This window comes from Trematomus bernacchii, unplaced genomic scaffold, assembly GCF_902827165.1.
Source record: "Trematomus bernacchii unplaced genomic scaffold, fTreBer1.1, whole genome shotgun sequence".
Lineage (NCBI taxonomy): Eukaryota > Metazoa > Chordata > Actinopteri > Perciformes > Nototheniidae > Trematomus > Trematomus bernacchii.
In genome coordinates this window covers 7212148-7228225 of record NW_022987714.1, presented here as the reverse complement: position 1 = coordinate 7228225, position 16078 = coordinate 7212148, and the positions used below count along the sequence as shown (strand labels likewise).

At 43.9% G+C, this 16078-nt stretch overlaps 1 protein-coding gene across 1 annotated transcript; it reads left to right on the top strand.

Annotated features, from left to right (window-relative positions):
• Positions 1-2645: 2645 nt before the first annotated feature.
• Positions 2646-15231, top strand: LOC117491518 (zinc finger protein 469; the record flags this gene model as incomplete). Its single annotated transcript, XM_034141534.1, has 1 exon — positions 2646-15231. A coding segment is annotated over one exon (11505 nt), but the record flags the coding sequence as incomplete, so codon positions are not given.
• Positions 15232-16078: the final 847 nt, after the last annotated feature.

Genomic DNA, 16078 nt, shown 5'->3' with positions numbered 1-16078 from the left:
CTAATGTCAGTTAACACAGTCACTACAGTACATATTCACTGACACCTGTCTAAAAGCAGATGTTCTGTAGTGCATGCAATGTTTGGCTTACGAGGCGGTACTTCACATTTTCACGTTGTAATAAATGGATAGTCTTTTGCAAACAGAGAATGATTTCTAAAGCTACTATGCTACCTAACAATTTATTTTTTGCATTTTATTGTAAAATAAAGTCCTTACCATAAACTAGCTGATAGGGGGTAATCCCTTTCACTAGCAGAGAGGCACTCAGGCAATCAGAATCGGAACATCTGTTGCTGATCTTAAAATGACAAAAAAGAGCCAAATATATCTCCATAAATATTAATGAGGATTGGATTTTAGTGGATATATTTACTGCATCTCTGCAGAGAGACTACATGCTCAAAACATTTGCTTTCTAATCTTTACGCTAATTATGAATCCATAGGACTCGGAGGGTAAATCTGGACTTATATTCTTTTAATATTTTGGCTGCTTTCCTCTAACTATTCTAAAAATGTATAGTTCAGAGAAGCAATGCCTTGTGCAGTAGTGATGTTTCACAATCTATTAGTTAGCTGTTGTGGAAAGTAACTACCTTAGTACAAATGCTAGACACTTTACTTCAATAATTGTCTTTTCATGCCACATTTCAAAGGGTAATTATGTACTTTTTACTCCCACCATATTTATCTTACAGATGAACTAACTAGTCACTATACAAACAAATGATTACAATTACAGCTGAAACAATGAGTTGATACATTTGCAACTATTCTGATTTGGTTTATTCAGTTTTAAAACAAAATCATTTCAGTTTCACAAATGTGAGAATGTACTGCTTCCTTTTAATTAGTTTAATTGTAAATGAACTTCAGTAAAATGTTCAATGTTAAACTTTTACCTGTAAAATAAAAAAATGTACACAGTGTTATTAGTTTTTTTGGATCTAAATACTTCCTCCACTACTGCTATTTAGTCAGTCTAGATGATAGGGGGCCCAATACAAAGCTCACATGCAAACCACATTCATTCAGTAATACTGGGATGGAACTGTACATTTTTCACTCCCTCCACGTGAGAAGACTATGAGAGCACCCCTTAAACTGTCAGGAATGTGTCTTGCTCATGGACACTTCAGCAGTGTGGAAGGTAGCCAAAACAGAAGCTTAAACCTGAATCCTCCACGCTAAATAGTGATATATCCCATCTCCCTGCCTCCCCAGCATAGTATACCGTGGATATAGCAGGGGAAACAGACAAGAAGGTGGCATAGAAGGAAACTTTTCCAGGCCTAGAAATTGCATTTTGGTGCTAACTCCAAGTTTCATCTGGTCTGACCGCAAACAAAGCAGGAGCAGTGGCAAGCCAAAGTAAACTTGGACCTGAGAAGCCGTGTCTGGGATGCCTGATGAAAGGCAAGAAAACGTCAGTGTGCCCGCAGTTCTCACTGTCAAATGGCTTACTGAATAATCCCTGATATTCCTCCATGATCTAAACCTGCAGCCTGAAAACCTAAAACTGTAGCAACAGAACACTGTCGCATTGTTGTGTCCCTGCTCTAAAGGAGTCTGTGATTCATTTACTGGCGGAACATTTTGGATTCATATACTGTATTTTTCTCATCCTTATACTGTTGTGAACTTCAGCATTCCAAGACCAAACTGGATTCTTTGTGTGACTGTTTGTGTAGAGGATTAGGACTGATATTTTTACAGCCATCACTTCACTGATGTGAAGCAGGACATATAAGAAACTATTTTCACTGGTTTAAAATGTCTTATTTGTTGTCAAGAATAGAGAATTGAAGTGTTAGTAGTATCTCCAAGACTTGGAGTATAAGTTTGGCAGCATTCTGAAACTCCCCACTGATCACACTGGCTCTTTGTGCAATGACAGCACCACGGTGAAATGCTGCAATAGTGCTCTCTGCTGGTATGAACTCGGAATATTGTTATTTAATTTACATGGATTTAAGAATGAATGGGGTTTTTTAAGGTTTACTTTAAAGATATATTAAAAAAGGAAATATGTTGTGAATGTGGTTTAATGCTTTGCTTGCCTATATTAATAGTTTTCAGATAAGATTTGAAAAGCACATGATATAATCACTTTTAATATTGTGTATAACTTAAACAGTTAACGTTTGACAACTGATCCTCTCTGTTCTCTTCTTCTTCTTTCAGGTTGGCTTTGCTCTGGTGCCTCATCAGCTGTCAGCGATGAAACTGAAGAGATGAACCTGCAACAAGCGGCCCTGTCCCTGCACTTCCTGCCACTGGACGTTTAGTGATTCATACCACACAGAGGACGATGGCCCTGTCTCCCAGATAGCCCTTCTGAGGAACAGGCCTTCACAGCACGCATTGTGCACCATGGCAGGAGAGACTCAGCGGATGCATGCTTTTAAAGAGCTGGCCGCTGAGTCCAAACTGCAGGATGAAGGGACAGTGCTGGAACAGCAGAGTGACAAAACCACAAAGGATTCTTCAGAGCACTTTTCAAGCACAGGCACTGATGCCAGAGCCGGCAGCAGAGGGGCCAAACTAGAGAAGACAAGGGACGTTCCTCAGCAGCGTGAGGCTGTCATACGGCCACAGCAGACAGGGAAGATTGACTTTAGCTCACTGCAGAACCGATCAAAATTTGCCACTGACAGGACTTGGTCGAGTGGCAAAGGCAGCCCCCAGTCCCCGAGTGGAAAGGGCCGCAGCCGAGAGAAGGGGAAGCGAGCAGGGAAGACGGAGCGTGGCAACCCGCAGCAGCTGTACAGACTGAGCATTACAAATCCACGCTCCAACCCCACCATTGGGATTGCCTACCCACAACAGAAAGTCACGCCACCCAAGAAGTTGGAGTCGAGTCGGGGCCCAGTCTCGGGCAGCTACAGATTCCACGTTCCCAGTATACCAGAGAGGGAGGCCGAACTTCAGCAAGAAGACCTCAACTATAGCCGCTGCTTCCAGGAGGCCTCGTCTAATCTTACCTCCCAAAGCTATACCTCACAGGCACTGGGTTCCTCAGGTGGAGTTTCATCCCACCCACATCCACCCCTGTCGCAGCAGCAGCAGCCTTCCTCAATGGAGAACAACAGCACACAGCCCGGCAGCCAGCTGATCCTTGCTGACTTTCAGCTGAGTGGATCTAATGTATGGCCGTCTCCTGAAAGGACTTTTAACGGTGCTAACTATGGGGTGTCATTACAAAAATCCACTTCCCTGACAGATGCTAATAAGGCAAGTGCCTTCTTGTCTGGGCAGTTTCAATATGGATATAATTTTCTGGAAGAATCAACCTCTGACTCTTTTCCCTGTGAACAGAACCCCCAAACCCAAGACTTTACAGACTCCTCGCTGGGTTCTGTTCATGTGCCCCACAACTCCTTTTCCTTTACGACTGGAGAAGGGCAAAACATTGCTCACAATAGCACTCAGTTTAGTAATGAACAGCTGTCGGAGGATAGAAACTCTTATCCTCAACCCCCGCTGTCTCAGTTTATTCAGGGGGTTCCTTCCTCTATCCAGTGTCCGAGGAATCTGAGCGAGGACTCAGCCAGTAGTGACAGCTCTGGGTCCAGCTCACAGCAGTCAGAGCAGGGGAAAACTGCCCTGCCCGAGAGCACAGACACTATTGCACTGGAAGACAGTCAGGATGCAGCCATCACCTCAGGGAGTAAGAGGAACTGTCATCCTAAAGACACAGCTGCCAACCAAAGACCACACATTCAAGGAAGTGTGCACCATGCAAGAAATATTTCAGGTCCAGGCTCCCAAATGCACTTTCCCAGCAAAACATTCAACAACATTCCAGTCAGTAACATTCACACAGGCTCCATGCCTTTTGATAAAAACATCAATAATAAGGTTTTAAATAGGTTACCACAATCATGGGAGGGGCCTAATAAGACATATTCACCAGCTGAACAAAACACAATTCAGTATACTGATATGAATGACAAGTTTCAGTTTCAGAACCAGCCAGCACCAGACCAAAGGTCCAATTCATCTAAAAATAGCAGAATGCCCTGGCAGCAGATACGGCCAACCCCTGCCATGCCCAACCAAAACAGAATTGAGTTATCTAGACAAATAAGCAGTCAGAAACTGCCTTACATTGTTTCCCCTTCTGACTGGCAGGAGGAAAGTAAATCACATAAACATAGCTCACTGAAAAACCCAGCCACTTTTCAAAACAACAGAACCAGTGATGGGTTTTTAAACCAAAGACAGGAGACTGTAAAACATAGCAATAACACAGTCTCTACTTTTAAAGTTGAGATGAGTCACGCACAAGTATGTGAATCCAAAAATAAGGGGGTGTATTTTGGACTAAACCAGTCCCTTCCAGCACCGGCATCGAGAAACTACAGCTATCCTCCACTACAGGTCCCACCTATGGGACTAATGATGGTGTCACCTTATGAATCTCCTTTGCCCTCACCAGTTCATAATGCTGCATCCAATAGTACCTGCTCCTCCCTCTCCCCAGCGTCCACCAGTCCTGTAAACATCAGTTCAGAGGACAGTCAAATGTCAAAGTCAGCCCCCCCTCACCCTTATTATCACCAGCCCATACCCAAAACACAGTTGTCCTCAGATCACCTGAACTCTAACCCTCATCAGTTTCATTCTGATGCTCGACGAAACCATCCTTACGCGCCAGACCGAGCCAAAGACGACATGATGAGCTACCTGCAAAACAGCACACATCCGAAGGCTAATATGGATGGAAACAAAGGTTACATGGACAGTTTTGGGGTGGAGCATCACCAGCCCCCGCCGCCATACTCTGCACATCAGCTGTTAGCGTCCTCATTAGCCGCAGCAAATCTTGACCAGTTAGATGTGCTTCTGACATGCAAGCAGTGTGATCAGAATTTCAACAACCTAACTTCCTTTCTGGGCCATAAGCAATATTGTGCTCAGCATACGTTTGCACAAAATGAACTCAAAGACATATCAAAGATGGAAGACAGCAGAAAGTTTCACACAGAACCCGCAAAAGCGGTGTCGTCTGTATCAAATGTTTTGATGTCACGGTGCCCATCTGACCTTCACCTATCTTTGTTGGGCCTCAATAAAAATGGGGAACTGATATCTGACAGTGAAACAAAAGGAGACAGCAAAGATGATCCAATGAAACTCAACCTGTTCTCTGGACCTGGTCACCTCCCTGTCACTCTCCCTGAGCTGGAAATGGATGCTAAATTAGACAGCCTAATTACAGAAGCTTTGAATGGACTCGGATATCAATCAGACAATGCAGAGATAGACAGTAGTTTCATCGATGCATTTGTTGATGACGACCTCACCACTGTCAAAGCGACATCAAATAAACAATGCCTGAAAACCAAAGAATCCCTGGTCTTTGAGAGCAAAAATAAACAGGCAGCAGAGGATGACAGGTCTTCCTCACAGGGAAAGTATTTTTATGACTCTGATGTTGAGAATCTTGAGATTGATAAACAGTACACAGAAAGCAAGCTTGAGAAAATATCTCTGAATTTGGAACAAGATGAGAGAATTAACATAAAAAAGGAAGTCTCTCATAAGAATTCAAGAATTGCCTCGAGGGAGAAGACGAGGGAACAAGACAACACATTGAAAGAGGCGAGAAAACTATGCAAGAGTGAGGATGAAAACGCAGGTACACAAAGGTTTCTCTTATCCAGCAAGTTTTCTGAGCGTTGTGGCGTTAAAAGCTTTCAGGAAAGCTCTGCACTTAGAGGGTCAACACCCTCACAGGCCTCCACATCTCCAACCTCAAGAACTGCAGTGAAAGAGAGCAAGAGGAAAAACTCTGGAGGGGGCACCTGGAGCAAAGAACTTATTCACAAAATAGTTCAACAGAAAAATAAGCTTCATAAGCTCCATGTTAAAGGAACTAAAAACCTCCAGTTTTCCCTCGTGATGGAGAGACTCACTCCCACTGTGCAGAACCCTGCATTTGGAGAATACGACTACGTCTCGGACACAGACGATGAATGTGAGCCTGTTAAGATGGCAAGCCAGGGCCGGCTGAATCAAAGCAGTCGGTGTAAATACACATACACAAAAGAGTGTAAGTGGAGGGCAAGAAGTGAGAGGGACCAGGCAGCGTGGCGACATGAGTCAAAGGAGTGTTTTGAGGTTAAAAAGAGTGAGGAGGTTTCTCTCTCGCCTGAGAAACATGCTTCTCACCAGAGACTCAGGAGGAGGGGTAGCAGGTCATCTACAAGCAGTGAAGTAAGCACATCTGTGAGTGTTTCAAGCGATGGTATCAGCAGCCCCAAAAGCATTGACCGCACTGACTCCGACTGTGAGAAAAAGACAGACGTCAAAAAGAATGAATTCCCAGAGCAGCAAACGTATGAAAGGTCTTCCCCGCAGAAGTTATGTAAAGACTCCAGCTCACTAGCACTGACATTCTCTAAGCCTGTCAAGAAGTACAATACCGACAAAGCCATTCTGTCAGACAGCACAGACGATCCACATAATCAGTCCAATCCAGAAGTTGATGAACAAGTGTCATCCTCACAAAGATCAAAAGACACAATCAAAAACTTTGAAAAAAGCAGAAGCTCTCATACGAAAAGAGAGAAGCTAATGTCTCCTAGAAAGGAAACTGGCAAAACAGTAAATCCAGACCAAAACGCTCCACAGAGAGAAGACAATCCGTGCACCAAAGAAGAACCAACACACGTGCTGTCTTTACACTGTAGTAGTACAGATAGCACACCACTACAGTTTGATTCACACTCTAACACCATCAACAAAGAACCTGATTTCAATATTGACACACACACAAAGGGTACAGAAGGCGAGGGGCCCCAAGCCACACAGCCAGAGCTATCAGACAGTACCACATTTGAAAAACAGAGTGACAGTGTCTGCATGGTGAAAGAGGCTATTCATTTAGTCAATGACCTAGACGCACACAAGCCTGCATCCCTCTGCACCTCTTTGATGGATGAGGTGTGCCTGTCTCCAACTAAGCGGCATGGCCCTTTGATACAAAAGGATATGCTCCACCTCATGCACTACCCCCTGGATCAGGACCAGGGGCTCCTGAAATCCCCACTTTCATTTGACACCTCATCAATGTTCGGGGATCTTACAGGATTTGACAGTGGCCTCTACTCAGATATGCCGATTCAGAAAGACGGTTTCCATTCAATGGAGAACACAACTGATAAAAAAGAAGAGTTTGTGTCATCCTTCTCTCCCTTTCTGGAACAGAGAGACTGGAACCTTATAGTTAGCCCTGTACTGCCGGATGAGATATCTCAGTACAAAAGCAGCTCTGAGAAACCAAACGAAAAGAAAACAGATTACAATCATGTTTCTTTGTCTCTGCCTGATAAAATAATTGACTACAGTGAAAGTCTCCACAGATGTGCATCAGAGGATGAGTTGGAGATAAAAAGAATAGTGAGTGAGCTTGAAAACCAGCTGCAAACAACTAAGTTGGAAAACCCAACCCTACTAGCTCAGGATGTCACAAAACAGCTGAAAATGAGCAAGTTTTCACCTTTACGTCTGAGTGACGAGACAGAGAGTGGGGGTCTGGATATAAAGTGCTCTGTGCAAACAATGAATGTAGCAGTGAGCAGTTTGCCCTCTGAGCCTTTCACTGAACCATGGTCCAGTCCATTCCACTTTGACCTAATGGGTGAGCACCACAGTCCCCACACTCCAATGCACAATGAACCAGGGGCCCTTGAGCATCTCACTGAAAACGTGGATGATAGTTTTATCACCACAGCCTCCCATATTGAACACCGACAGCTCCACCATGACCAGGAGTCAGTGAAGAGGGATGCTGAAAAAGAGACTCCTACTGAAACAAAGGAAGAGATTTTAGAACAGAAGAGGTATACAGAAAACCTCATGAAAAGCCTGGAGGTGATTTCCGACTCTATATTCAAAAAAGAACCCATTATATCAGAACACAAGGAGCCAAATGTCACCTCTCTCACAAGTCAACAACGTCAAGAAATTGAATGTCAGGCAACTGATGCAGTTGAGAGAGAAGATCACAGTGAAAAAGAAGCAATTACCGGGAAGGAGAATATATTATCACCTCCAAATATCAATGAGCGGAAGGACGATATTGAATTCATTCTGAATGAGTCACTGTCATCTCTCTCGAACAGCACTGACCCCACTGTCGATGGAAAACAGCCAATTTCATTACAGCCAAGTAAGCCCACAGAAAACAATGACAGCAAGGCTGGGACTAAAGTCACATCAGAGGAGGATATCACAGAGAATAGTCATTTGATTGAGTCCGCTCCTTGCTCAAGTGTGGTGACACATGACCCACATGTGGTTGAAGAGTCTGACAGAGACAGTAATGCAGCATACGATGTGAATCACTTATTTGAAAACAGTGGTAACAGTCCAGAACATTTGACCACAAATGGATATGAGGAAGCAGAGGCAGTGAAGGGGATCACCGATCAATCATTTAGCCAACCCTCATCACCAGCTCTACCTGACATTGGTCTCGACATTGACGAGCAAATTAAAACAGCAGGCAAAGAACATTCCACCGAAAACCATGATGACACTGAAGACATTAGTTCATTTGTCATTTCAGGAGTTGAATGCTCAGACAGTGTACACGAGGAAATAACCGCCGAACAGGATCCTTTGATTGGACTATCTCCATGTGAGAACCGCAGCCCTGCTAAGACTTACAGTGCAAGTCCAACAACTGCTCTGTCGATTGAGATCGTCACCACAGACGAGCCCTGTAGTCCAATACTTGTGGAACCCAATACAGAGAGCACCAGTCATTGCTCACCCTTCAGAGACACGGCATCCACAAAGGGACAAAGTCATCTCTTGATTATTTCACAGTCCGATGCCCTTATTGAGAGAGCTTCCTGCAACGTTTCGCCATTCGAAGAGTCATTAGAACCTGAAACAGGTCTTGGCTTTCAGGAACAAGATGATATTTTAAATGTTCAGGACATCAAAGAACACCTTCCTATTGATTTCCTGGCAAGTCACCAAAACTCACCATGCAGAGAAGAGGACGATGAAAGTGATTTTCCTCACACTGCCCCACCAACCAGTCCTCTAACTTCAGCCTCTGATCAAACAACCTTGGAAAACTGGAACGTTGAAGAGGGGTCATGTCAGTCACAGAGCAAATCCAGTGATATGTCTGTTAATCAAGGCTCAATTCAAAATATACAGTCCCCCATGAACACAGAAGAAAACTGCAACGGGAAAGAGGCTTTAAACAGTGACAGAGAACTGCACACAACAGCAGAGATTGAGTATTCCTTGATAAGCCCACATACTCTGGATTTGGGGGTAATTAAGTGTAAAATCCCCACCTCTGAAATCAGCATTCCTTCTCCACTTCCAGTCACCAGCCCAGCAGAACCAGCAGAAGTGTCAGATTGCCTCGAAAAGAGTGATTCGATGTGCGATTTCAAGCTCAGCCCTCTCAACTACAACAGCATCTCAGACGAACCTCCGCAACTGAATCAATATGACTACATTTCACCTGCCAGTGAACACAGTGAGAATGCAGACATCAAGCAGAGTCCAAGAGATGACTGTGGAGCATGTGACCTGAGCGTAAACCCTGCACTGATTTTCAACAAAGCTGAAGTAGAGGCGGTGGTATCACTGAACTCAGACCCTGCAGCTAAAATCATTTTATCAGTTGAACCACTGGTCCTCCAGCAAAGTATGGAATCCTCAGCTTTTCCATTGGGTGATTCCTCAACTGTTAATGAAAAGACAGATTTGCAGGTTCACCATGAAATAGTTGGACCTGTTGAGCCTTTGAATGTTGACCTGCTAAGAAAGGATGAACCAAAGATGTTAGGCTCTCAGCAGGCTTCTGCTGAAGATAGTACACTCATAAACAACATTTCAGATGGTCTGCCCACTTCTAAGCCACTCATTATCTGTGAAAATGAACAAATGCCCCCTCCACCAGACCCATCAGAGAAGCAACTCACAATACAGACTGGCCAGTATTCAAAAGCACAAGTACACAAAGAAGCAACACCAAAAAAGACACCAAACAGTGCCCAGCAGGGGAAAGAGCTCTGTGAAATCTGTCTTATGTGTTTCAGGACTGTGCCTGGGTTAAAGAGACATAAAGCGATGAAACATTTGGTCAGAAGTGAAAAACACATTGGCCTCCAGAGCACAACATCAAGCCATCAGGGGACTATGCTTATTTGTGAAGCATCACAAACCACAGAGAAAGAACAGAAAGATGATTCACAGACCTGTTACCCAACAGAAATAGACGGGCTGCCTGAAACAAGTAGCACTCTCATGTCTAAAGCAGCAGAGACTGAGTCAGTCCCGGAGGAACTGGCAAAAGAGACAAATGCAGTGACAGTGGGTGAAGTAGGCCATCGAAACCCTGTACTACCATCAAAAGCAAAGAACAACAAAACTAGAAAGAACAAAATCACTGATGTAAACATCAAGACAGACCCTTTCTCTGATGAGCTTCTGAATATATTAAAAACAGACCTACTTCAAGCTATAATCCCTGAATTCAAAAGCAGTGGAATACAAGAGATGCGCAAATCTCCAGCAGAGCATATGATAATCAATGAAAAAACTGTTACTGGAACAGAAACATCTCCTCAAGCTGTGACTGAACAATCTGGCTTCAACAGCACACCCCAATCTCTAACAAAAGAACCAAATGTACTAAATGAGACTGTGGAGCAAAATGAAATCACTAATACGGAAGAAATGAAATGTACAAGCATGACAAATGGTGACATTCATACAGATAATAATGTGGAAAGTGCTTTATCTGTAGACAATGAGCCAAGAAACACTCCGTGCTGTGCTGTGGAAGAAGTGTGTGAACAGAAAGCTTCAGAAGACAGCCTTGCCCAAGAGATCCTCAGAAAGGTGGTGGCATCAGACGAAGCACATCCTCTCTCCTGTTTGAGTTGTTCCCCTGTCAGTCCTCCCGGCATCAGTCCTGATCTGAAGGCACTACTTGACGACGACACCACATTCTCACAGCTGTTCCCCAGAGATGACGAGGCAAAAAGGAAAAAGTGCCCGAGGGTGTACAGCAAAAGAAACAAAAGACAAAAGCTATCGCCTGATACAAATGTTACTCAGGAATCTCCTCCTTTAGAAACTCTCATGCAAAGTAAAGATCAGTTCACGGAAAACAAAGCAGAGGAGATTTTCACTGAGAGTCAAACTAACCGCTGTGAATATGAGACAATATCTATTGATGATGCCATCATGTTGAATATGTGCCACAACAGCACGTTAAACACTGGTGTCAAGGAGGTGTCAGACGCTAAACAAAGTGATCAGCGGGATGTTCTTGAGGGCGTTAAAGAGGTCTGCAACAGCCCCTTGAATCCACTCGAGAGCACTGTTGATGAATCTTCAATTGAATGGAGTGGCTCCAGTGGCTTGGACGCAGGCTCAACGGTGACCTCTGACCCCAGCAGCTGTAAAGCAGAGGAGCCAACTCCACCCAGCCCTTCGCCCCCGCCCTCGGCCCCCCACACCGTAGACCCGTGCGTCACAAAGGGTATCCAAACCTTCCAAAGCATTGACATCCAAAACGTCAACACCACCTTTCAACTTCCTGAGATTAAGTTCTTCGATCCAAAAAAAGATATCTCAGTGGCTCCTCCGGTTGCAGCCGTCGACGTGGAAAACAGAGATGATGAAAAGTCCAAGAAAGTGACGGAGAGGCGGGGCAGGAAACGGAAAGACGGCGGAATAAAGGTCAAAGATAAGCAGTACAAGTGCAAAGTGTGCTTCACCTGGTTCCTCACCCTGGGAGAGCTGAACTTTCATAAACTCTCCCACAACCCCTCCCCCCCTCCAACCTGCTACATGTGTGTCCAGCGTAAGTTCAGCTCCAGGGAACAGCTGAGAGACCATCTGAGGGAGAAACACGCCAAGAACAAGACAGGTATCTGGACCTGTGGAATGTGCTTGAAGGAGATTTCGGACGTGTGGATGTACAATGAACATTTACGAGAGCATGCCACTCAGTTCGCTCGGAGGGGTCAGACTCAAGGCTCCATGTTAGGCATTCCAGGCTGCTTCATGCAGGAGACAGCTGTGAAGAACTTTATCACCTCCATCATGCAGCACCGCCCCAGCAAAGCCAGCAGAGAATCCAGCAAAGCCACTAAAGAACAGGAAAAAGCTGTCACTGCAGACGGCGCTGTGGGAGAGGGGAAAAGCTCTGAGGGGGCTGAGCCAAAAGTTCACAAAACTAAAAGTAGCAGTGGAGCAGGCGGGAAGCAGAGCACATTAACCCCGCTCGAGGTCCTCCACAAAACAGAGACACCTAAAAGTGTGGAGATGCATCCAAACTGCAAAGACCCCTCAAGAGACTGCCACCACTGCGGAAAGCAATTCCCCAAGCCATTCAAACTGCAGAGACATTTAGTGGTTCACAATCTGGAGAAGATCTTCCTGTGTCACAAATGCCCCGTCTCTTATCAGGAGGCCCAAGAGCTCAAAGGTCACCTGAAGAGAGAACATGAGGAGGTGGATGAGCTGGATTCCAAGCACACCACCCTCTACACCTGTGAGCTCTGTGCGGATGTCATGCATGTGATTAAAAAATCTTTCATCTGCAGCACCTGCAACTACACCTTTTCAAAGAAGGAGCAGTTTGATCGTCACATGGAAAAGCACCTGTCAGGGGGAAACAAAATCTTCAAATTCCGAGGTGTTCTCAGACCTGTCAAAGCGTCTGCTCCCAAAGAAGATGAATGTGATTCGCCTGCGAGTAAAAAGAGGAGAATTCTATCTGACAGTCTGCAGGAAAACAGCTCAGACAGCGGCATCGCCAGTGTAAGCTCACTGCACTTAAATCAAAACTCAGAGTCTTCAAAACCCTCCGTGTCCACATCAGACGACTCCACACAGACAATCACAAATGAATACCACAGTGACACAAACAACACAAATGTAAAGACTGAGGACGTTGCTGAGGACTACTCTGATCTACTTGTAGAGCTGGAGAAATGTATTCATATGGGCTCATCAGAGTCTGATGCAACGAAGAAAGAAGAACTTGACACAGCCACCTCACCTCTTCCTGATAAAGACACTAATCGGAAATCAATTAGTGATCCATGTGACGTGAAAGAAGAGAATGAGTCGGTCTGCATTAGAGCAGAAACAACCTCATGGTCAGCGTCTAAAGAGAGTAGTAGTGCGGGGGAGGACACTGTTAAAGCTGAGGATAGCTCTGCTGAAGGTGACACAACTGAGACTGAAAAGGAAACAGATTCACTTCCACTTAGCAAAGACTCTTTTGTCAGCTTAAAAGAAAATCCAATTATTTCAAAGACACTTGAGACGAAGCGTGAATCAGCTGCTGTTGTGATGGATCAACAGAGTGATGATGAGCAGTGTTATCCCTCTCAGAAGGCTTCAAATAATGACAGCAAACAGCTAACATTATCCCAAGGTGCTGAGCCGGAAGGTAGCAGTCCCATGAAAGACAAAGTCTCGCCTGCCAAAACAACGGAGAACACTAAAAACAGAACTGGCAGCATGAAGGCTACAGACAGCACACCCGTCATCAACTCCAAGGTTGAGGACAAAGACCCGTTGAGACAACAGAAGAAGAGGAAAGACATGAAATCCCCCCACAGCCTGCAGAGGGTTTCCTCTCCAGCCACACAGGAGAACTTTGGTGTTGACTCTCGGGCCAAGAAAAAATTTCGCCCCAGCAAGTGTGCAAATCAGTCTCTGCAAAGGAAGGCAGATGGACCCAACGACTACCCTGTGCTGTCCTCAGTGCGGGACGACGTCGTTAGCAATAAAATTGTTTCCAAGTGCAAGACTTCTTCAAACTTGGGGTTGCAGTCAAAAAGAAACTTGCTTGACGGCTGTACACAGAAGAAAGCTGAGATTGTGACGCCTCTTAACGGAGATTACAAAGCCAAAAAGGGACCTCTGGGGCGGCCTTTGCACCCCCCTATTTCAAAAGTGTCCTCAGTTCCCATGAACAATTCTTTGAATAAATCTAGGCCAAAGATGGGGGTTAGGTCAATAGAGAGCCATTCCTACAGGACAGCAGAGTCCCAGAATCACCTCTTAAGCCAGCTGTTTGGCCAAAAACTCACTAGCTTTAAGATTCCTTTAAGGAAGGACACATCAGAAACTATTAACTGAGAGGGGCGTGAGGGATCTGTGAATAAGAGACACAGTTATAAATGTTTAAGATAATTCATTACGGTGAATGAGATTGCACAGCCTTTTTTCTGTGAAATGCTATCTTTAAATACTTACGTAGTCACTTTATGTCTTCTTTGTACATGTGTTTTTGTTACACAAATGTGAGGACGAACGGCGTATATGAATTTTGGGTCAAAAATGAATATGCTAGTTGGGAAAATCATTGAACTCCTTTTCTGCTTTTCCTTTGTTGGCTATTATCTGTTTTAGATATTATATGTCATTTACCTAAAGGACGGGAACAATTACTTGAACATATGGTCAAATGTTTTCTCCTAAGAAATGCATGTTCATTTTGCATTGGCTCTTATCAGATTAAGCCTTTCTGCAAAAAGGACCAAATGACATGGTAACTTTCCTGGACCTTTGTCTGTGCACCTTTTGTACATGCTTCCAACATATTCATTTTGTATTAATTTTTTACTTTACTGTACTGCATTGACATTCATCATACTAGCCTTTTGTATAAACCATATGGTGCTGCATTGTGTTTAATTGTAATGTGAATGCAAAATGTCCTCAAAAGGGAACATAAGATCTGTAGCAGTTACACTTCATCCATCCGACTGTCTTTACTGGTTCTCTGTTGTTTTTTAAAGCATTCAAATACTTCATAAGAAGGCAAGATTAGGAAAGCTTCCATTGTATAATCTCAGGTGCATACAAGGACATTACAGTCCCAAGACCTGTATTCGGAGTTCTTCCCATGCACTGATAATCACACACAAATCACAAACTCAATCAACATGTCTGTAACTCCAACTGTTTAATTATGAATAGTATTTACTACTACAACAAAGGTGCTTTATCTTGTTTATACTGTATGTATCTTATATTGTATAATATTGTAGGTAGATTGTTGTTTTTGGTGTCATGCTTCATGTCAAAGTTTTATTTTAATAATGTGCAAAAGAATCCGTGAGAGATGAAAGGGGATTGCAGTGCCTCTTCAAGATGTAAAGTGGTTCACTAAGTGCCTCTTTTATAGATGGTTATTAAAGATCTGTATTGGTCTCTACTTTTCTTCTTTTGTTCATGACTTGTTTTGCAAATGTTCCAACTTCCATCCCTGCGGACTGCAGCTGTCACCACATGCATCAAACAGTGGTAGCAGGGGAAGCTTGTGCCTGCAGGCAAAAAACAGGTGCACACACACAACAAAGTCTGTCTTCATTTGATGTGTTCAGATCAGCACTTCAATGAGCTCACTCATCAACTGAAAGAGGGGCGTAAATGTATCTTTACTACAGGGAAACATTCAGCCGAAGACAGTCGCATTCATCCAGCCGTATGCTAGTCTTCAGGAGAGGCTCTCACTTCTGTCATGGTGCTCTCTCACCACGTGTAAAATGGCTTCTATCCCTACACGAACATTTTTCATCATCACATAGGAATAAAAAGCCATAGTACACATTGGCATACACGTAGTAAAACGCTGGGAGGAGCAATGTTCTCACACCGTCCACTGAATGGCGGTGAAACCTGAGAAAAAGGTGTAGGGGAAAAGGGGAGGATGACAGATTGGGGAGAGAGTAAAAGAAAAAAATTGTTATTTGATCTGTCCACTTAAAGCTAAATCAAACAGCTTTTTATACCAAACTATTGTGAACAATTTATCTTGGTATACAATGGACTTAGTGAAACTGAGATTCATTGTGACGCCAAACACCAGCAGAACAATCAACAGGCCTAAATGCATCAGTCTGTAATGAATATAAATAGTACATATAAATGTGGCATTTTCAATGTTATCGGAAAAGCATTATATATAATTGAATATACAAGATAACACTCAAAATACATATGAAGTTGCTATAATGCTTTGTAATGCATTTCATTGGCTTATAACTACAGCATGTCCATAA